Source organism: Eumetopias jubatus, unplaced genomic scaffold (assembly GCF_037043125.1).
Source record: "Eumetopias jubatus isolate StellerSeaLion01/CBP00866 unplaced genomic scaffold, mEumJub1_p1.0 scaffold_13, whole genome shotgun sequence".
Taxonomy (NCBI): Eukaryota; Metazoa; Chordata; class Mammalia; order Carnivora; family Otariidae; genus Eumetopias; species Eumetopias jubatus.
This window is the reverse complement of record NW_028274819.1, coordinates 41,836,792-41,858,842: the sequence shown is the minus strand read 5'-3', so window position 1 is coordinate 41,858,842 and position 22,051 is coordinate 41,836,792. Positions and strand designations below refer to the sequence as shown.

The following is a 22,051-nucleotide window of genomic DNA, read 5'->3' as shown; positions in this document are numbered from 1 at the left end:
AATTGCTCAAATTTGTGTTCAAACCACGTGAGGGTCCTGGTGCCCTCACGCTGAACCCAGCTGCCTGGCAGCCCTCCAGAGTCTCACCTTGGTGGTATGGCCCCGTGCCTTCCTGGGAGAGCCCCCCAGTGAGATGTCCACGCTCCTCCGCTGGTCCGGGGGCTTCACGGTGACCCTCTCTGCTGGAGTGTGCGGCCGCCGGGGTGGGAAGACCCTTGGGGGGCCCGGAGGAGGGATGTCGGAGGGAGATGGAGGCACAGAGATGGAGCGGGGCACCTCCAGCATGCTCCTGCTCCGGCCCTGGTCGGTGAACTCCGGGGAGCCGGCGCAGATGGGCGCCGTGGGGCTGCCGTGCCGAAACTGTTGGCGTTGCTGCCACTCGTAGAGCTGCCACACCGTGCCGTCCCGGTGCGCCCGGCGCTCCTCGCTCGACATCTTCAGGTGACTGGCTCGGTCCTGCGCGTACTTGTAGTCACTCGGCAGGTTGCGGGGAGGGGGCGAGGAGCCCCCTGAGGGATGTCGGGAGCTCTTAGGCAGAGTCTGGTAGTTTTCTGGGAAGGACAGTGACTGGCTAGGACCCTGACGAGGAAGGGTCTGGTCCAGGGGCAGGCTGCGGAGAGAGGAAGAAGACGGCTAAGACAGCCAGCACGTGGTCTGCCAGGCTTCTGGAAACATGGCTAAGTAAACCCTCAGCGCCAGGCACACGAGGGAGCCCTATGTAAGAACCCCCAAAGAACAATCAAAGCAGATGCTCAGGACCTCAGTCACTCCCTCCCTATGCAGAGGACTCCAACACTGTTGTTCTCCAACAACCTGGGAGCATCACCCTCCCTACCAGGCAGCCTGACTGCCCCACACCCATCGCTTCAAGTGCAAGGTGATGAAACCCATCTCCTCCTCTCCCTCTCGCTGTCAGTCAGCTCTTCCAAATGGGTGTGTGTCTATTTCTAGGAAACGCCTCATAATTCCCCGGTCACTGAGACTTGCCCTCTGTTGGTATCCACACATCGAATTCTGGAAGTTCTTAAAGCAAGTGGCTGGCACCAGCTCTTTTCTTTTTCTACTACTCTAGACCAGATGATTTAATCATCTTCCCCCAGGTCGCTCTGAGACCTTCCTAACCAGTGTCCACACTGAACACAGTCAACTGCTTGGATCCAATCACTCCCTTGCTCCAAAAACGTCAATGACTCCCCACTGCTTATGAAATAAAATTGAAACCCTTCAGCCTGGAACGCACCACTCTCTAGCACCTGATCCCAACCCACCTTGCAGTCCTGCTGTTTTCTCACTGCTTCTCCAACAGGACTGGGCTGGGGCAAGTCAAGCATCTAGGGGCTAAAGAGACACATCCACTCAGGTGCACCCCTGCACTTGCTGGGATCTAGGAATGAGAGCCTCACCCTAATCCCACCTAGCCTCCTACACACCTGGGCAACTTCTCAGAGTGGGAAAACAGAGATAGCTTGACCTGGGTTTGATTGCTAGCTCTACCATCCACACTGGCTAGATAACCCTAGGCAGCTTACTGGACTGCTCTGAGCCTCAGCTTCCTCACCTGTAGCATGAGGACAGAATTATCTCCCTCATAAAGCTGTTCTGAAGAGTAAATGAGACAAGTAAGAAAATGCAGGCTCCCTGCCTGATGCACAGAAGGTACTTCTCAATGGGTTCTCCCTTTCTACCTCTCCTTATTCTAATATTGTTCTGCCTTCCCCTACCTGTATGGGCTCCGCTTGCCCTATTCACCCAAATCTCACTCATTTTCCACGACACTCCTTCCAGAGAGGCCTTCTGCAGCCCTCAGGGCTCCCACTCTGCTCTGACCTAGTTATTATGTTGTAGGAAACTTGTCCAAGGTCTTTTCATTGATGCAACCTTTTCATCCTTGCAAGACATCTCTTCCCCAGCCAAGCTGTAAATCCTCAGAGGGCAGGAACTATGTCTCACATTCTGCGGTATTGTCCACAGTCTGACAAAGTCCTGATGCATAACCAGCCAGCCACTGTTCTAAGCCAGTGCATCCAAAGTATGGTCTTGGATGGGCAGCATCAGCACCACCTGGGAACTCATTAGAAATGCAGATTATTGGGCCCCACCCCAGATCTGCCAAATCAGAAACCCTGGGGGTAGAGCCCAGCCTCCTGTGTTCTAACAAGCCCTCCAGGTGGCCAATGTTTGAGAAGTGCTATTCTAATTGTTCTTAAATTCATCTCATTTAATCACTTCCCTCTATGACCTCGTAAGTGTCTTTTATGTCCTCACCCTCCCTACTATAACATGGGGATACTAAGAACCTAATAGATTGTTGTGGGGATTAGAAATAGTTGTCATTCAAAAATGGTAGCTTTCTTCTTATTGTTATCTTTGCAATTATGGGAGGTAATTTTTAAGATCTCTTCAGCCAGACTTGTCTAGTGTGTCTGGCTAGCGTGTCTATTTGCCACTAGGTGGCAGGGTTTGCTACTGATTTCCCAAAGTCAGAGGGGAATGTGTGTCTGAGGAAGGGGCAGTGGCTGAATCCTCAAACAGCAGTGGTGGCAGAGGCAGAAACCTGGCTGGGGGCCTCCCCTGGGGACTCCATGACTTCACCAACCATTGTTCACTCTGGCTGAAGAAAAATTCAGACTATGAAAAGTATGTCCTAGCTGCTCCCAAACCCCCTCAGTCTGGTTCTGTAGCCTGCTCCCGGTGCCTGCCACCCTGACAAGAGTCCCCCACAGGGTGGGGCCCTAAAGCCCTGAGCTCACCCTCCAGCCTGTGCCCTCTGCTTCTGCATTGTCTGCCATATCTCCAAGTCCTCACTGCTGGCCATTTTGGGGCAACCCCCAAAATCCCAGTGCAATGGTGAGCTCCAGAGGCCAAACCAAGATAACTAACCAAAGGTGGAGTGAGGGACGCAGGAGGAAGGTTTGCAAGAAGAGGTAAAGACCCCCCTGAAATAGGCAGGAGCACCCAGAGCAGCTTTGCCCCTGAGAGCAGATCCATTTGCTGGCCCCCAAATCCATCTTTACCCAAAAAGAAAGTTCCAGGTCTCCTGCCCTCATACCCTGCTCTGTGCCAAGGGGCCTCCCTGTTCCAAAAGGCACCAAACAGGATATTCTGATACAGCCACTACAAACTGGTCATATCAAAATATAAAATCAATTTCTATAACCAATTACTTATGCAGCAGATATTCCTCACCGTACCCTCCACATCAATTGTGCAGGACTTTCGCTTTCTACTCTGTCCCTCATTGTAATAGCTGAGTCCTTGATTCCATCCCCACCCCTGCCTTTTTATTACAAGTATGTAAATTACTTGAAATACCAGGGGCAAAAAATGGAAGGCTAGAACTTCAAAACAATCTCTTAGAATGTAGAAATCTAAGGGTAAGCCAGTCTGTCCTCACAAAATATCATTCTAAAGGAGTTTAATGATGGGAAACAGAATACATATCTCCAGTACTAAAGGAACAGTTAGAAATAATTTCTTATGTGGCCTAGCTCCACGAATATGAGATCATATTACAGTGCAAATAACCCTCCTTCCAATGTCTAATGTGCCCAATCTAACGAGATTGGCACAGTCTCAATCACACAAAGCACAGACATCCCTCTTTTGTACTTTCAAATGTTGGAGGCTCCTTCATTAAACAGCCAGATCTACTTATTACTTGACTGTAAGAGATTACATATATACCTTTAAGGTAAACAGCAATTCTGAGAATGCAAGATGCAGTCCTTTCCAGATACAAGTGAATGATCAGAGACTGCACTTGGCTTACTCAGAGACAGACAGCTTTCTTCTCAAAAGGGTGTCTTCAATTCCTCACTTTTCCCTTTCAGCCCAGTGAGATCTGCTTCCATCACTAGAGTGAAGTTCCTCTTGCTGTGCGCTCAGTGACCTCCAAGGCCAATGAACTGTTTTCATCTACAGACCTCATGTCACCTTGCCCCTTAGACAAGAAAGCCTCAAACTTCCAGCTCATATGCAAGGAAAGTCCAACAACGCTTTCCCCAGCCCTGTCATCTACTTGCAACTGACTTATCATCCTTTAGCTCCCCTATGTGCCCCCGAGCCCCAACTACAGGTCCTTGTGTATAGCAGAGTAACACAGGTTTGTGGACTGCCAGAAGCAGTTACATAGACACATTTCAACCAACAACTTATTAACTGCATTATCAGTCACACAGCTTTTGAAAGTTCTTCCTGTGCCCCTGCCACAAAGGGTTTCTCACTGGCCATGTGACCTTTTCTGACTTGTTCCTGTCTTCCTCTCCTGCCTCCTGACCTAACTTCAAAATCCTAGCTCTACTAAAAAGGACAGTCAGGTCTGCCCATGTAAGCCCATCAAGAAGCCCCAGTGACCGAGCAAAAGACAGCAGAGACCTTGAGGTTCCAGACACTCTTTCAGTGGCTCCCAGCCTCCTCGGATGGCACCATCCCCAAGGAGAAGTCCTCATTCCCAGCACAAACTGGACTCCTTCTAAATGAAACTCCCTTCAACACTCCAGTTTCCACCCTCCCCCCCATCTCCTGCTCACACCCTTCACAGACACTGCTTTTGTCCATCCCTTGGGCTGGAGGTCCTCAGCATTCTGCCTTTGGCCCTCTGCTATGGCTCATGAGCTTGGGATTCTCCAGCCTGGCTGCACATCAGAATCACATGGGGGGCGTGTTGTTAAAACTCCTGACATCCAGGCTGTACCACATCTTCCTATTAACCAAGCCAAACTGCTAAATGTCAGCTCCACCTGTGGCCCTTCTCACCTTCCTGACCTCGATGAAACAATTTACCAAGTCTAATACCTACCCAACCTCAATATCTTTGTGTCCTATCCATCCTCATCATCTTCACTGCTTTGGTGTGGGTCTTCCCCACATTCTACCCAAGCTATGACCACCTTATACTCGATCATTGCCTCTTTCCAGGCTCTTCTCCATCTAAATCATCTTCCATATTATCACTGGAGGAAGGAGTTAATCTGAAACAGTTTTCCATGCTAATGTGGGAATGGACAAATAAGGACACTTTGGGTGGGGTATAAACTGAAACAGTGTTTTTGGAGGGCAATTTTGTAATAACTATGATAATTAAAATGGCATATATCCTTTGACCCAGTCACTCCACTTCAAGTAATCTGTTCTTTAAGTATACATGCACTTTATGCAGAGACAACGGGGTAGGGATATTCACTGCAGCATAGTTTGTAATAGCAAATGTTTGTAACCAACCTTACTGTCCATCAATAGGGAATGGTATAAACACCACTGTAGATCCATTCAATGGAGTACTCTGGTTATTTCAAATTAATGATATATATCTATATGTGCTCATACGGAAAGACAGCCAAGATACATTCAGCTATTTACGTATAGACTTGCACATACACTGATACATTAAGTGAAAAAAGCAAGGTGAAGCACAGGGTTTATTTTTCTTAACAAGGTTGCTGGTCTTTAGGGAGTGAAAGTAGGTTTCCGAAATAAAGTAGAAGGACCCTTATTTTTCAATATTTATCCTCTGGTATTTGGATTTTTTTTTTTTTTACTTTGTGAGTGAATTACTGAATATTTGGGGGCACTGAGCAAAGGGAGATTTGCACATGTAGCTATGAATTTGGTGATGAAATTAATAATTGGTACAAAGAAAACCAAGTAAACCACAAGCGTGAAAATTAACATCAGAAAACAAAAAATTGTTCAACAAATGAAATTTAATTATAGAACACTATGGTCCAGTTGTGAATATTTATATTGTCATAATAATATAAAAACTGACTAGTGATCTGTACAAAAAATATGCTATATTGTGAAGCTAGGATAAAGGTAAGCATATGTCTATTGGAAAGGCACAGTGGAGAACAAGAGACTTCAATCCTTATCTTCTACAGTAGAATGTCTATTGATAACTAAAATTGTAAAATCAAGAAAGTGCAGTGTAATTATCTTATTTGGAAATACAGAAATAAATTGGGAAAACTACTGGAAGAATTGGAAGTGGCTGCCTCAAAGGGACAGAAATCAGAAGTAGGGACAGATGGGGGCCACACTACTTAAATCCTTAAACTATGTGCATAATTAAAAAAAAAAAACTTTTAAGAGTGAGGGGTAACCAAAACTACCATTCGCATTTGGGGCAGGGCACATCAGAAGCACCTGGCAGATTTCTTCACCATATACATGGACCTGCTGTATCAGAGCTGGGATGTAGTAAGGACTGTCTAGCCTGCAAAATCTCCCCAGGTGTCCCGACGCCTCTTTCCTGCCAATACCCTTCAGACCATCGATGGCTTTCACAGGCCTCCAAGACTAAATCCAAACTCTTTAGCAAGAAATACAAGCTCATCTGAGCTAAACCCTTAGCTTTCCTATCTTCCCCTAGTTCTAATTTCTCCTGCTTTTACCTGCCCTTGCCTGCCCATATTGACTACAGTTCCTAGGAGGTGTGACATGTAAGAGAAAACAGCTAACTTATCATGAGTAGCTTCTCTCTGACCACACTGTCTCCTCTACCAGATCCCCCTTCTGCTGCTACCTTATAAGTGTTGAGGTACCATTTATGTGCTGACTGTTCCCAACCAGACCTCAAACCCCAACACCATAATTCATACCCAACTGTCTACCTGACATCTCCCCTTGGATAGCTAATAGGCTTCTCAAACTTACTGTCCAAAATGGGAACCCTGATTTCCCCCCGATCTGCTCCTAAGCCTTCCCCGTCTCAGCAACTACCTGGTTGTTCAAGTCAAAACTCTAGGGATCATCCTTGTTCCTCCCTTTCTCTCATCCTGAGCATCCCACTCATTAACAAACTTTGATGTTTCGACCTCCAAAATGTATCTCAAATCGTTCTCTTTCTTTCTATTTCCATTGTTACCATCCTGAATTATTACAACAGCATCTTCCCAGGGCTCTTCTTCCTGAATTATTAATCAGATTACATCACTTACCTGCTTCAAACTTTCCACTGGCTTCCCCTATTGCTTTTTCAAATAAAATCCAAATTGTTTTACCTTGAAGTAGGAGACCTGCATGATATAATGCCTGCCGGCTTTCCAACCTCGTTCAGCAGTGAGGGCACTTAGAATCACCTCCCGGGGGGGTCTACCCAGCCCAGCACCAAGAATAGAAGCTTCTCTCCCCCGTGTCCCTGGGAGGTAGCTTTCTGTTTTTTAAGAAGACACAACATTTGAACAAATGGAATTGACACCTGGTCAGTCCTAGGTGGGAATGGGAAGGTATCTTAGCTACACCACCAAAAGCCTTCCTTTTCCTAGTCTGTCCCACAACAATGTCTACCAATTCACTGGGGGATTTCCATTGTAATTTCTCCATCCATCTACCCTCACAACTGCCCACCTAGACCAGATTAAAGAGGTTACACGACCTGCATATACACACAGCATGCCCACACACCTGGAAAGAGGCCGAGGCTATTCCTGTAGGAGCACTCCTGCCTCCACAGCCCACAGGGGGAAAGTCTGGGCTCCACCAACAGGGAGAATGTAGTGTGGTTTTTAGAACACGTTTATCAGGCAGGTAAGTCTGTGGCAGACTTGGCCTGAGCTCTGGCACATCTGTAGCCCCTCTAGTCCGCGGGGAGCTTTCTGAAAGCACCAGGGCTTCGCTATCTCTTCTCCAGTCAGTGGTTGGTTTTAGAAGCCCAAATATGATGAAACGATTTACTGTCTTCATAAGGAGGACAAAACACAGTGGCGTCTGGAGAAAATGGGGGAAGCCGGTGACCCTGAATTCTTCACGTTCAGAAAAGCGCCCTTACTAATCTAAAATTGTAATAAAATACAAACAGTGCTTTGCAAATAGCAAAAACTGTATGCCCCCTAAATAATTAAAAACTGCTTCTTGAAGGAATAGGTATGATAAAGCCTACTGTCAACAGTGCCTAAGCACTTCTCTTTGTGCCTGGAATTGAAAATGGATCTGTATTTACTCTAGTTTCTACAAATATTTCCCGGACGTGGAAAAGTAGCGGAGTGAGAGAAGATGAGCAACTATCGACATACTGACTGTGTCTCAAGGCACCTTTGCTGGGGAACCAAGAAGCCACCTGATGTAATCTCACACAGGCTCGGGAGGTTCACAGACCTGGGGTTGCACTCTGCCTTTGCCACTTACTGTGTGCCCTGGGCAGGTCCCTTCACTTCTCCAAACCCCAGTTTCTTTGTCTATAACTTGGGGATATCACCCCCACCTTGCAGCGTTGCTACAGGAATTTACGGAGCTAATGGAGGTGGACAGTTTAAGGCCTGCATGTCCCCAGCACATGCTGGGGCAATGATAGCTCCTATTACATTATTACGCTCATGAGTAGCAGCCACCCTGAGTCCATTACTGACCTCCTGCCGTCCCCCTTCTGGGCTTTCGCCCAGTGCTCCACCTGGGCCAGGCTGTTCTTCTTCTGGCTGTGCTTTTCAGCATTGTTCCTGGGAGGAAAGGCCCGTTGATACCCGCCGGTCCCGTTCTGCTCTCCTGGGCCATACACGGCGGGCAGCACCCCATTCTTCTCTGCCCGCTGGGGCTGTGCTTGCTGGCCTCTCAGGCCACCAGGCAAATCCACGAACAAGGCGTCCTCCTCAGCCGGCGTGTACGGGGACCTGGCCTTGCTCCTGTCCCGCTTGCCCTCCAGGGGGTCCCTCTGGGAACGGTACCGCTCTTCCTCTTGCTCCCGCCTCTCAAAGCCAAAGGAATCCTCATGGCTTCGAAGAGGACAATCCCTCGCATGTCCAGGTCCCACGCGGCCACACTCTCGACAGGACTCGGTGTGGTTGGCCTGGGGGACCGCCTGCCGCTCCACTTTCTCCACATCCCTGCAAGGACAGAGGCACATTCAGCCCATTCCAGACAGCACCACGGGCAGCCAAGACTCCCCAAAGAACACACTCTATACTCGAATTTCCTCCAGGCCTTTGCATGGGCTGTTCCCTCCGCCTGGAATACCTTTCACACCTAGTCCCTCATTCTTCCTGCCTGACTTCTACTCCTTTGGGACCTGGCCTACATGTTACCTCCTCTAGGAAGCCACTCCAGTCACATACTCCCACTCTAGATTGGGACCTTAGCTGACTCCACCGTCACACTAACCACACTGGACCATAACGGTGCTTACTCATCTACCGCCCAAGTAGACCATGAGTTCCCTCAGGCCAGAGGCCCATGTGGCCAATTACAATATGCCCAGAACTTCTGTGCAATGACTGGTATAGAGTAGGTGCTTTATAAATACTACTGAATGAATAAATGATACACGTGACAATCTCATGCCTTTCCCTTTTGCTCTATGTCCATCTTGGATAGAAGGCTCCTGAGCCCAGGGTCTCTCCCACTGGCATCTAGCATAGCCCAAAGGACAATTAGCGCATAATTAACATTCCCCCAAGATGCTGAGCAGAGAATGAACAGGCTCAGCAACCTCTTTAGATGACCTCTTACCTACTGCTCAAACAGGAACACACAAGAACACAATAATCCTCTGAAGTATCACTAGTCAGATTTTAGAGATAAGGAAACCGAGGCACAGAGAAGATAAATGATTTGCCCAAGACCACAGTGCTACAGAGCCCATCTGGTTCCCACTGCATCTGTGGGATGCATCACACATACACACTGTATGTGTGAGATGGCCTACATATGTGCAGATCTAGAAACTGTAAAGGAGAATGGGGTGGGGGCCACCGCTTAGGTTGTGAACGGAGGCCAGAGGAGCAACTTCTGGGGGCATCGAAGGATTCCTCTTTCATGGCCTATCTCCTACTGTAAAACCTTTCTACCCCACCCTCCTTCCTCAGGGCAGGATCCTAGTTATATCTACATCCCCATTACTTGGTACCAGGGACAGAGCAGCAGCTCCATAGGCTTTGCAGAATTTAGACTGGGGAGGCAGGAGAACACACTCCAGCCCAGCCCAGAAAGACCAGAAAATTACCAAGGATCCTTGGCTGGGGCAGCCAGTTTCCTTTGGTAAAAAGGTCCTGGCCTTGAGATCTGTCACTCCTCAGATGGCCAAGCTCTCCATTTCAACATGAAAGCATACAATGGAAACGCTGCTGCATTTACATCTGAGTGGCCACACCCCAGGCATCCTTACAACAACCTAGGAACCTCAGCTACCAATAATCAGCACAGACTCAGGGCAGAATCAATCCAGTCCCGAAGACAGTTAAAATATCAATGTAAAGTAACAATATAACCCCTAAGAAAAGCAATCACATATCTCACTGTCCATGCACTCTCCTGACTTTTCCATGAAAATCCAAAGCTTTGTTTAAAAAAAAAAAAATCAATTTCAGCATTTCGATTTTCATTTGGGGATCACCTCCCCCCACTCCCAATCCATATGGTTTGGGTGCTGCTGACCACTAGTCCCTGTCCAGCTGAGGCTCCCAGTCTCAACGATTAGCTCGGGGGGCAACACATCGCCTATTCCAAGTCCGTCAGAGTTGGTTCTGGGGCTTTGGTTGGAGCTGGTCTCGAACTGCTATAACTAAATGGGAATCAACTATTTGAAAATGAAACCAACACCAAGGAAAGCAGATGGAGAGAAACAGCATCCTAGAAACTTGGCCTGAGCTCTGAGATTTAGCCATACCTAAACCAGATATATCCTTGGACTTTTTGCTTGTGAACCAATAAATTCTCTTTCTCACTTAAGCTACTTTGAGTTTGGTCTCTGTTACTTTTAGTGGAAGGAGTCCTATTACATCATTTGATAATGATATATTTAGATTGTGATCTCTGAGGGCCCTTCCATTCCTAATGTCCAGTTGGTCTATAAGCTCCAGTAGTGGGAATATATGGGAAATATTCAGGGGCTACACTTTAAGAAAAAACAATTCTTACTGTACGTTCATTAAGGAACAACTCTTGCCCACAGTGTACATTATAGGTTTTAACTTTGTCCTTTCTTCAATCCTCCATAACTGCACCAGTGTAACCCCAACCGGTAGTCTTCACGTTGCCTAAGTTGGCCTTTATCTTCTCTACTGTTTCTCAAACTTGGGAAACCCTGCAGGGAGGCTGTGCTAAGGCTGCTGCCTAGGGGACTAGAGCTCTGGCTGCCCTCTGGGTCACACCCCAGCCAAGTCACCGAAGCTTGATAACCCGGTTACTCCAACTGTGAGACCTAAGTAACTGTCCCTCCTTGTTATTACCATCCCAACGATAAGTCACAAAAACCAGGTTGTGAAACAAACATGCCACCTACACACATGACATTAGAACTAAAAGGAAAAGGGGGTTTCCTCAACTCCAGAAACCAAGGACTATGGGTATGATGCCTCAGCCCAACCAACTGTAATGGGGATTTTCCTTTCTTTACCAATCAACCTCCATGTATTTACTGAGCAACCATTTATCCCCACTGGGGTGGGCAGTTGGAGTTATAAGAAAGTAGCAGAGAAAACGGTCTCTGCCATCAAAGCCAGACAACCCTAAAGCCCGATTTAATCATGGTAACCACATTTAATACCCTTCTCATTAACTGACCACAAATCGTGGAGCTTTCCAGTCTTTTCTCACCTTGGAGCTAATTTATAACTATAAATCTTAGTCTTTACCATGTGTGTACATATGATATACACACCCTCACATATGCTAGTACATCCTGATAATAAAGTTGATAGAGAACGACCAATCCTTTTCTCAGATTAACACCACCATTTACTGCAAAATAAGCCTTAAGAGGGTGGCTAAAAAAATGGTAGTCTGCTTGGCACCTGGCAGCCTTCCAGGCCCTCAAACGGGATTATGAACAACTCTTGGTCTCTGACTGCTGGGACTTACATAAGATGCCTTTGTGCCCGGGCGCCTGGGTGGCTCAGTTGGTTAAGCGACTGCCTTCGGCTCAGGTCATGATCCTGGAGTCCTGGGATCAAGTCCCACATCGGGCTTCCTGCTTAGCAGGGAGTCTGCTTCTCCCTCTGACCCTCCCCCCTCTCATGCTCTCTCTCTATCTCATTCTCTCTCTCAAATAAATAAATTCTTTAAAAAAAAAAGACGCCTTTGTGCCCAAAATAACTCAGGCTATGGCTGTAGGTAAGAAAGATGAAGGTAATGTCCTCTACTTCCCCATCTTAACTGACTTAAACAGTTAACTTACTAAGATACAGGATTTGAGGCAATAATGTTTTCTGGTTTTCCCCCATCTCCCTGCATTCCCTACAATTTAACAACCAACTTCTCAAATCAGGAGACCTGTCACAAAATTGATTTGCAACGCTCGATTTAGCATAATGCTGGGAAAGAATGAAACACCCCTCAGCTCTCACTGACTGTGTCATTCAGAGAAGTTGGCCATGTAGGGCATACATATTTAGCTAAGATGACACAAGCCTTTCCAGTGCAGGTCACTGCTATTATTGTGAGCACCTGGACTCAGTGACTATTCAAAGTCACAGGGAATTCTCGGCATTCAGTGACCATTTTGGGCCAAATGTGTCAAACCCAGTGGACAGAGGGTTTAGAGCCAGTCAGACCCGGATTCAAGGGTTGATCCCACCCAATACAAGCTGGGTGACCTTAAGCAAGTCTCTTACTTCTCTGGTTTCAGGTTACCTATCTGCAAAATGGGGACAACAACCCCCACTTTTTTGGACTGTAGTGAGGACTAAAGGAGACAGTGCACAGCATGCCCTCAAATACACATGTGCTGACTACCAATATCTATTCTCTCCCTCTTCCTTACCCCAAGTTTTTCTAAATGGCAATGTATCCAGCAAAAAGTCACATTTCCCAACCTCCCTTGGAGCTAAGGGTGACCATGTGACTTAGATCTGGCCAAGAGGATGTTAAGATGTACACAGAAATTGCTGGGTGGGTCTTCCAGGAAAGTCTTTAAAAGAAGTCACACTTAGCTGGCTTAGCTAACCCTTCCCTTCTTTCTGCCTGGAATTTAGACTCTATGCTGGATTGCAAGGTGACAAAACACCCGCTAAAACCTGGGCAGAAAGTGAGAAAGAGCCCAGATCCCTGATGGCATCAGGGAGCTACTGTACCAGCCTGGACTAACTACCTCTGGATTCGTGTTATGTGAGGAAACTAAAACCCAATTTGATGATGCTATCTTAAGTTGGGTTGTTCTATTCCTAGCAACCAGACCCAATCCCTAACTGTTACAAGGGGCTAAACATTATTAGCAGGGACTGGGTCCCTCCATTTTTAGCACATCACAGCAATGCTCTATGTCTGCTTAGAGCAAATTCTTGTTTCCCCCTGCAAGTGGGAAAAGCACTCACCTCAGACCAGGGATACTTCTCTCTTCTTACTTGTCTTCACAAGAACTTGGAAATCAACAGATCAACCAAGCACTGATTATTTTATTCTGCGTCTAAACCCTTTATCTCACCAGGAAATAAGAGCTACTATTTTCCTCTATCTTAATGCTAAACACTTGCACACACCATACACATTAACTCTCATTCAAAGACTTGGGTAGAAAGAGGAATGACAGCTTGTTGGGCTTTGGCTGGACTTTGGTCCGGTGGCAGATACAGTCCTTCTATCGAAATCCCACTAGAGGATCCCTCCCCACTCTCAACACCTAAATGACCAAACTAGGCACCCAAGAACAAGGCCCAGGCCACCGATATTCTTAGAGAGTTTAGTCTGAACCAGATCAAGTAGCAGAAGTCCTGCCCTGGGAAACCAGCTCAGCCTATGTTGACAGACGCTGAGTCTTGAGCACTGACCCCAGTCTCAGGAGGACAGTGGGCTCAAAAGTCAGAACTGACCCTAGGCAAAGTCCATAGACTTGTAGAGAAGGCAAAAGAGAAAAGGGCCCAAAGCATCTTGGGAGCCTATGGCAGGCTTGCTCAGTTGAATTAATTCCTAGCACTTGAGGGAGGAAATGGCTGGAGAGAAATAGAGACAGGAGTCTGTTTCTTCTCTCCCCCAGAGTTAAATAGGGCAGTCCCCCTGGGAGTAGAGCAGTTATCTGGCTCCCTTTCATGCTTTGCTCTAAATTAACAATAGAGGGCCTGACGGCTCTGACAACACACTCCCCAGTTCTCCAGGCTGTCCTCCCCCACAGAAGAGCGAGGCTAGAGAATAAATGAAACACCAGACTGCCAGGCTGAGGTGCCTCTTGCCTCAGAGAAGTGGCTACCCGCAAAGTCCCTTGGGAAGTTTTAAGGATGGACAAATCCGATAAAGGAGATCTGGTCACTCCAGGTCTCCTCACTTTGTTCATTCTTACCTAGAGAATCCTTCCTTCTTCTTTCTAGCAGGTAAGTCATGCTCAACCATCACAGTTCAACCCAACCCAGTCTGGAATTCTGGCCAATTTCGCTCACCTCCCATCACCTTATGGCAGTCATCATTCTGGGTCACTCTTTTTTGTGTGTGTGTGGCCAATGCTTGGTTGTTACTACCATATGCCGGGTCCTTCTATGTGCCAGGAACTTGACATAGACCATCTCTAATCCCTATAACAATCAGTATTGTCAAGCCCAGAGGGGCTGAGGGCACTCAATAAGGACCAGATTACCTACAATCGTCTCTATTAAAGAATAGGGACAGTGGTAGCAACAGTGATCACTGAGCACTCACTAAATGCAAAACCCTGATCTAATAAGCAAGTTAAATATATTACCTCCTCTTATCATTGTACAATCCTCCAAGGCTAGACATATTAATCTTTCATTACAGGTAATAAAAGTGAAGCTCTAAGAGGTTAACCAACTTGCTCTGAATCATGCAACCAGTGACATAAGCAGGATTCAAAACCCATCTGATCTGACTCCAAAGCCCTGCACCTGGTTGAAAACATTGTCATAAATTACTGCTGCTCAAGGTCCAAGGGGCTTGTCCAACCTCAGGTGTTCCTGCTACACTTTAATCAAAATGATCTGGGTTTAGAAGGCCAAATATTTAGTTCTCTGAAGACAGTGCAAATAGCCAGCAATGTATGGGCTATTTCTGAGCAGGATGATCCCCCACACATCAGTCCCACAACAGTGGTCAGATTGCTCTGAAACACCCCAAATTCTTAGTTGAACATCTTACAGGTACAGGTTTTATAGCTGTTTTGTTCATCCATCCATCCACCCACCTGCCCAGTCAGCCAAACATCCGGGCATCTATCCATTAACTGACTGCTATGTGCCAAACACTGTTCCATTTTCAAGGAGTTTATAGACTAGTAGGAGCAACAATGAGAAAGCAGGCCAACATAACTTGAGCATGAAAGTCCTGTGAAAAAGGAATGATGAGCTGGAGCATCTAACACTCTGAAGGGTCAGGGAAGGAGGAAATAACATCTAGGCTAAGGCCTGAAGATGCACTGACATCTTCCTCATGATGGTGAGGGCTGGGGGAGCAGAGGAGCAAGGCCCAGATGGATCCTGGTGCCTCATGAGGTGGACCTCCAGCTCTCACCCAAATCCCATCACAGCCTATTCTCCCCCTTGCTCTCTTAGATGCATCCACACTTCCTAGCTTTCTGTTTCTTGAATAAACCAAGCTCATTCTTGCCTCAGGGTGTTTGTAAGTGCCATTCCTTCTGCTTAGCACTCTGCCTCAGTTTTGCATTCGTAACCTTCGTATATCAATCAGATCTTCCCTGACCACACAAACAAAAGTGGCTACTCCTGCCTCGCCCCCTTGTTCCTCTCATCCCATCACCCTATTTTACTGCCTTCATGCATGGATCATGATAGAATATTGTCTTGTTGTTTACCTGTTTATGATCTGTCTCCACCATCCCTACCCAAGAATGCATGGGACTTTGCCTCTTTGTGTGAACACTGCTGTATTTCTCAGCATCTTTAACAGTGTCTGATGCACAATATGCCCTCAATAAATACTTGTGGAATAAAAGACTAAATAGATGAACACATGTACAAACGCACTTAATTCAAGAAGTTCAGTATGGCTGGAGCATAGAGAATGGGGAATAGCAAGACATGAGCCAAAGGCGTCATAGGGGCCACACCCATGCAGTGCTCAAAATCCCTGAGGAAATTGATTTTTACTCCAAAGGTGATTAGACTATAAGATCCTTCAGTCCAAAGACAGGACTACAATTACACAGAAACGAGAGAGATTTGGAAACAGAAAAGAGAGGTCTTCTGACAGGCCTTCCTATCTGAGCTGCTTGCCAGTTTTGTGACCTGTCAAGGCAAGCTGACCTCCTTGCTTAGTGCTTTAACTTGTTGGAAAGGACAAGATATCCTTAGACAAGAGATAAAACACAGTCCAATGCAGGGGAGTGGGGAGGACAGAGTCCAATGTCCGGCAAGTGGAAGAACACGGAAATGGGGGGAAGAAATTATGCATAGAAGGAGTTAGTGAGCAGGCTTTGGCAGCACTGCATAGCACCCCTTCCAGTGCGTGGGGTTGGACCTTAAGAATACGTGAATGAACTTTTATCAGGAGATTCTGAAGCCTATGTAGGAAACAATGGGATAAAGTCAGGAGTTTCAGCAAGGGTGCTCAGCTCTGCTCCTGGGTCAGAGGAATGATGTGGGAAGAGACTGGAAGAGGAAGGAGGGGAGGGGCAGGTGGAGAGATGGTGCTGCAGGAGCCTGGGCAGAACAGAACCACAACTCCACAGCTGCTAGGGGATAAGTACATCCTGATAAGGGAGAGAGTACAATTTGTTCCTAGAAGACTCCGCATCAATGTGATCCAGAGGATGAATGATGAAACTGGAAGAGCCCATGACATTGTTAAACCAAACCCTATGGAAGGTAGCATATCTGATATAAAGTATCTTTGGTATCCTATTAAGTAAGCACTTTATACATTTATTTTTTTAAAAAGATACTATTTATTTGAGAGAGAGAGAGAGCATGAGCAGGGGCAGAGGGAGAAGCAGACTCCCCACTGAGCAGGGAGCCTGATGTGGGGCTTGACCCCAGGACCCTGGGATCATGACCTGAGCCGAAGGCAGCCACTAAACCGACTGAGCCACCAGGGCGTATTTAACTTAATACTTGTAATAGTATTAAGTATTAAAGTATTAAGTATTAAAAAACTTAAGTATTTAACTTAATACTTGTAATAGCTCTATGGACTAAGAAAAACTGAGGTTTAAAAAGCATACCTAATCTGTACAAGTGACTCAGCTAGAAAGTAGTAGAGCTGGGATTTGAACCCACATCTACCTGACTTCAAACACTAAGCTTTGGGTAGAAAACGAAAGGTAAAAGAAACCAATACAGAAGAAAGTGAGGGGTGAATCAGCCTGGATGTTAATTTGTCTGTGCCTCCTTTATACCATCCCAATGAGTCATTTCTCCTTCCTCTGCCCACAGCCCCGGCATTGATGTGGGCATTCACCCCTACCTCACCCTCAGTCCCTGTGGTCTGGTTCTCAGAAGTGAAGCATGTATCCTGGGCTTGTGCCAATCAGCATGTGCATTCCCTGGCCACAGTACATCGTTTAGGGTTTAAATGTGATCTAAGCCTGTCTAATCAGAATGGCTCTGGACAAGACTCTGGCTCTTTCCTTCTGGACTTCCCTCCCAGCCCCCCAGATGACAGGAGTCCAGGGCTACCGCAGCTACCTTGCCACCAGGATCTGCGAGGGACCTCCACATGGAGTTGAAGAATGAATCCAAACCAGAAATGGCCAGAGCCTAGAGCCTGAGACAATGACTTACAATACTGTCTGAGCCTTGCGCCCACCTGTTTCTAAAGCTAGACCTATCCTCAACTTTTTAGTGAAGGCAAACAATGAATTCCTCCCTTTTTAAGATAAATTTGGGGGCACCTGGGTGGATTAGTCAGTTAAGCCATCCGCCTTTGGCTCAGGTCATGATCCTGGAGTCCCGGGATCAAGCCTGGCATCGGGCTCCCTGCTCAGCGAGGAGTCTGCTTCTCCCTCTCCATCTGCTCCCTCCCCATGCTTATGCACTCTCACTTGCTAATAAGTGAATGAAATCTTTAAAAAAAAAAAAAAGAAAAGATAAATTCATCTGCATCTTCTGCTACCTCAATCAGGAGTCCTACTATAGATACCACATACATAAAGCATCTGCCCATATGAATAAGAACAGAAGCATCTGGTGAGAATCAAGTTGGGCAGAGACTGATACATGACCACTGGGGCCCCCCACCTAACACAGATGGAGGGTTTCCAATGCAGATCACCAAACTGGAGGAGAGAGAAGATTTAGTACTGCCTAATGAATAATTCTAACTAACCAAATGTCTGAACATCGTATTCTGGGAAAACAGAACATTTAATAAGTCTGGATTTGCTTCGCTATTTCATCTCTCAGAAAGCTAAAGGAAAATTCTATTCTGCCTTTATTCAGACTCAGAAGGTAAAACAAGTTGGGTTTTTTGTTGTTGTTGTTGTTTTTTAAGGAAGGAACCTTGGGCAAGCATGATTATGGGATTTTAATAATTTATTAAGGGCATAATAACAAATTTTAAAAGGTCAGAGAAAATCTAGGAACAGCCTGAGACCCTAAAAGAGGAAGGAAGGCAGCCCAACAGATAAGGGATGGAGCCTCTCCAAAACAGAATCTGGGGATAGTTAATTGCAAAATTTTCAGGTAGGCAAAAGTTAAAAAAAAAAAATAGCCAAATATCAGCTATCAAATTAATCTTGAATGGTTCGAGGCAGGCATCACTTTTCAAACACAATACTTCTTCCTGTTAAGCCTGATTTCATTCTCAGGCTACCTTTGACCCAGTGCCCCAGTTAGCCATGATGAACTGAGCAGAAATGGAACACAAGAAGGAACCCATTTGCCATTGCTGGCCTAAAGAAGCCAGTATTATAACACAGGCAGCTCTCAGAGCTCAAGTTAGAAAAGGACATGCACAAAAATGGAAGGTGAGGCACAAAATCAAGCACAGATGCACAGCGGGATAGGCCCACAGGAATGATGGCAAAAAGGGCAAAGTCTAGAAGGAACTGAGCTTGGTTTACTTAAAGCAAAGCAAAACAAAAACAAACTTTCTATTTCTCTAAGAATTAAAATGAAGGCGGGGAAAGCTTTAAAAGAATATGAGATACAAGTAACTCTGCTTGGGGAAGATGATGCGCATAAATAAAGCAGAACACTTTAACTTCTGGATTTAGTTCCATATCTTCATCAAGAAGCATGACCTTCTCCATGAAAAGGAAAACAACCTTAGTTAGGAGAGACTGAAAGTGCAAGACAGGGAGGAAGATGGGAAAGGCCCCAGGCGTCAGCACCCCAGGGCCCGAAGGGAACTCGGAAACAGGCTCAAGAAACCTCTCAGGTGATCTCTGAGGAATCAAAGAGAATGGGAAAATGGGCAGAATATTAGAGGCTGGCAAACAGCATCCTGATTTTCAAAGGAAGGGAAAATCAGATTCCATTCACCATAAGACTGGACAGCCTACCATCAACCAAGAGGCTAAGCTGCATCCTAAGCTGGCCAGATTTCACAGCATACAGGAAAGAAAGCAACCAAGAAAAGGCATACAACTCAGTAGAAAAATGGGTAGAGGATAGGTACAGGCAGTTCACTGGAGGGGAAATATAAGTAGCCAATAAAGAGAAAAGATTTCCACCATCACACAGATACACACTGAAATAACCAGACTATTTATCTACACAGCATCTCAACAAAAAAAAATTTTTTTTAAGATTTTATTTATTTATTTGAGAGAGAGAGAGAAAACGAGAGAGAGAGCACATGAGAGGGGGGAGAGTCAAGGGAGAAGCAGACTCCCTGTCGAGCAGGGAGCCTGATGCAGGACTCGATCCAGGGACTCCAGGATCATGACCTGAGCCGAAGGCAGTCGCTTAACCAACTGAGCCACCCAGGCGCCCTCAACAAAAAATTTAAAAGCTTGGTAATATCAACTACTGGCAAAGATGTGGGAAGATGAGCACTCTCACTAGGGGACTATACAGCTTTCTTTAAAGGGCAATTTGGTATACTGATTAAAATAAAAAATGCATTGTATTTTGACCCAGCAGTTTGAAAGACACACATGCAGAGGCCTGTAGAAGGTTTTTCATTACAGGACTATTTATAATGGTAAAGTTGAGAAAAAATAAACCATCCAAGGTTTGGAGTGTTATGGTCCTATAAAATACCATATACAACAATCCAAAATAAAGTTGATCCACTAATAAAGAAGGATTTTTGGGGGGGAAAGGTTGACAAGCTAAAACACACCATATGAAATCCATTTATAGTCGCTGAAAAATCCTGCCTTTAGGTTGCTGGAGAATAACCTTTTGTTTTGAGGCCTCACTGAAAGACCATAGTCAAAGAGGCCTCTAAACACAGTGAGATGTCCAGATAGTGAAAAATGGGCCCATGTCACAGGAGGACTGGCTAAAAGCACACCATGACTTTTCCAGGGGCTCCCTTACCCTCTCTGAGCCCCTGACTCCACTCATCATCCTCCTGCACTTTCTCTCAAGGAATTACCCACAGCCAACAAACAAGAATTTCAAGATCCTTGATTGTACCCTTGGTTTGCCCACTTGAGGGAAGGTGTGGCTGGACAATAGCTCCCTAGCTAGCCCCAGCAACATGGTGGGCAGTCTTGAGGCACATTTTCAGTTTGTAAGATCTTTCTCATCTGTCTCTCCCTCTTCCCCAGTCTGGCGCCCCCCAGGCTGTCTCTCCCACAACACATCAGAGAAGGACAAATGAAAAATACACCAGGTTCCAAGGCTCCATATCCCAGGCAATCACTTCACCCTGCCAGGTCTTTGCATTTCTCTGCCCAATGAAGAGGACCAGATAACTTCTGGGGGACCTTACTGTGTATGCATTCTCCTCCCAGAAGAATTCATTGTTAAACAGGACCTCAAAGAAAAGGCAGTGCTTCTATACGAGTGAATGAAAGTGGAATTTGGGGCACCCAAGTGTTCTTATCTGGATCCCCATCCTAGTGTGGGAAGTTCTCTGACAGGGACCTTCCATTAGGACTGACCTCTTTAGCGATGATCGAGACAGCACCTGTGCAGCCTGGTTCATGGCCCGGACCCATGCGTTCATGTCCTCCTGGGTGTCGGCACTGAAGTAGTAGGTCCTCATGCCTGACTGCTCGGCCTGAGAGCCCCCCGTGGAGCTATTATAGATGAGTGCTCGCATCCCTGTGTGCACAGCCTGTAAACAGGAGGTGGAACCCCAGGTCAGAGAGGTCAACACACGTTTTACTTCCGGGAGCCGAAACAAGAAGACACTCCAGCCATGTTCTCCCCTCTTCCAAATTAAAAGCCCAGGCACCACCCAGCCTGTTCTGACACCTGGAAAACATCATGGCTGGATTCCCCTTTCCTAGTGCAGTCAGCCCTGGCGACAGCTGTGTCTGGTCCCCCTGGTAAAGGCCTGCAGCTGTACCTGTTCCTATTTCTCTTCCTCTGGCTCAGGGAGGGGTACACAGTCAAGGCGTATGCGAGAGAGAGTTTTTCAAAACCCTCATTCTGTTGAAGCAAACTCTCTGGAATCCCTGTTTGGGTTCTTCTGAAGCAGGCGATTATTGGAATTGAGCCAACAATCAGCAGTAACAGCAGGTGGCTTAGTGCAGGTATTCACTGAGCCTCCCAGCTTGGCCATGAAATGTGACGTGTGCCCATTGAAGCTGCTGCTCTTCTCTCTCTCCAAAGAGGCACTACAAAGTTTGACATTTCACTGAAAATTCTTGTGCACCTACTATGTGCTAGGAAGCCTCAAGGTGCTTTCACATGTATCCTTGCAAAAAGCCCGTGAAGAGGCACCAGAAATGACCACTGAAAAGCATCCAGGATAGGTGCAAACAAGAGGCAACACCAGTTCCTCCCTCTGTGTTCTGATAGGCAGGGGCCTGTCCTAACTTTGCAATGAAAAACCTCACCAAATCTACATAGGATGATGGTGTAAGGAGGAAGATCAGCAAAGCTGATCAGTGCCTACTATGTGTCTCCTGGGTACTGCCATGGCTTTAATCTCATTTTAATCCCAACAGCCCTGAGAGGTAGGGACAGAATCTCTATTTTACAAATGTGGCAAATGAAGATGAGATGTTAAGGAACTTTCTCTGATCTGCATGCCCAGGGACAGATTCTTCACAGCATTTAACATTACCTGGTATTATCTATTTTACACACTAGTTTGCTTATCA

At 46.3% G+C, this 22,051-nt stretch overlaps 1 protein-coding gene across 5 annotated transcripts in view; it reads right to left on the bottom strand.

The window, feature by feature from the left end:
• Positions 1 to 22,051, bottom strand: part of PLEKHA7 (pleckstrin homology domain containing A7) — a 210,928-nt gene that overhangs the window by 39,672 nt on the left and 149,205 nt on the right. For all 5 annotated transcript variants that reach the window (XM_088017607.1, XM_088017608.1, XM_028116940.2 and 2 more), the window contains 3 exons: positions 20,882 to 21,057; positions 8,346 to 8,816; positions 88 to 610 (listed from right to left, as the gene is read on the bottom strand). In XM_088017607.1, coding sequence (XP_087873733.1) covers positions 88 to 610; positions 8,346 to 8,816; positions 20,882 to 21,057 — 1,170 coding nt within the window. The remainder of the gene's footprint in view (positions 1 to 87; positions 611 to 8,345; positions 8,817 to 20,881; positions 21,058 to 22,051) is intronic.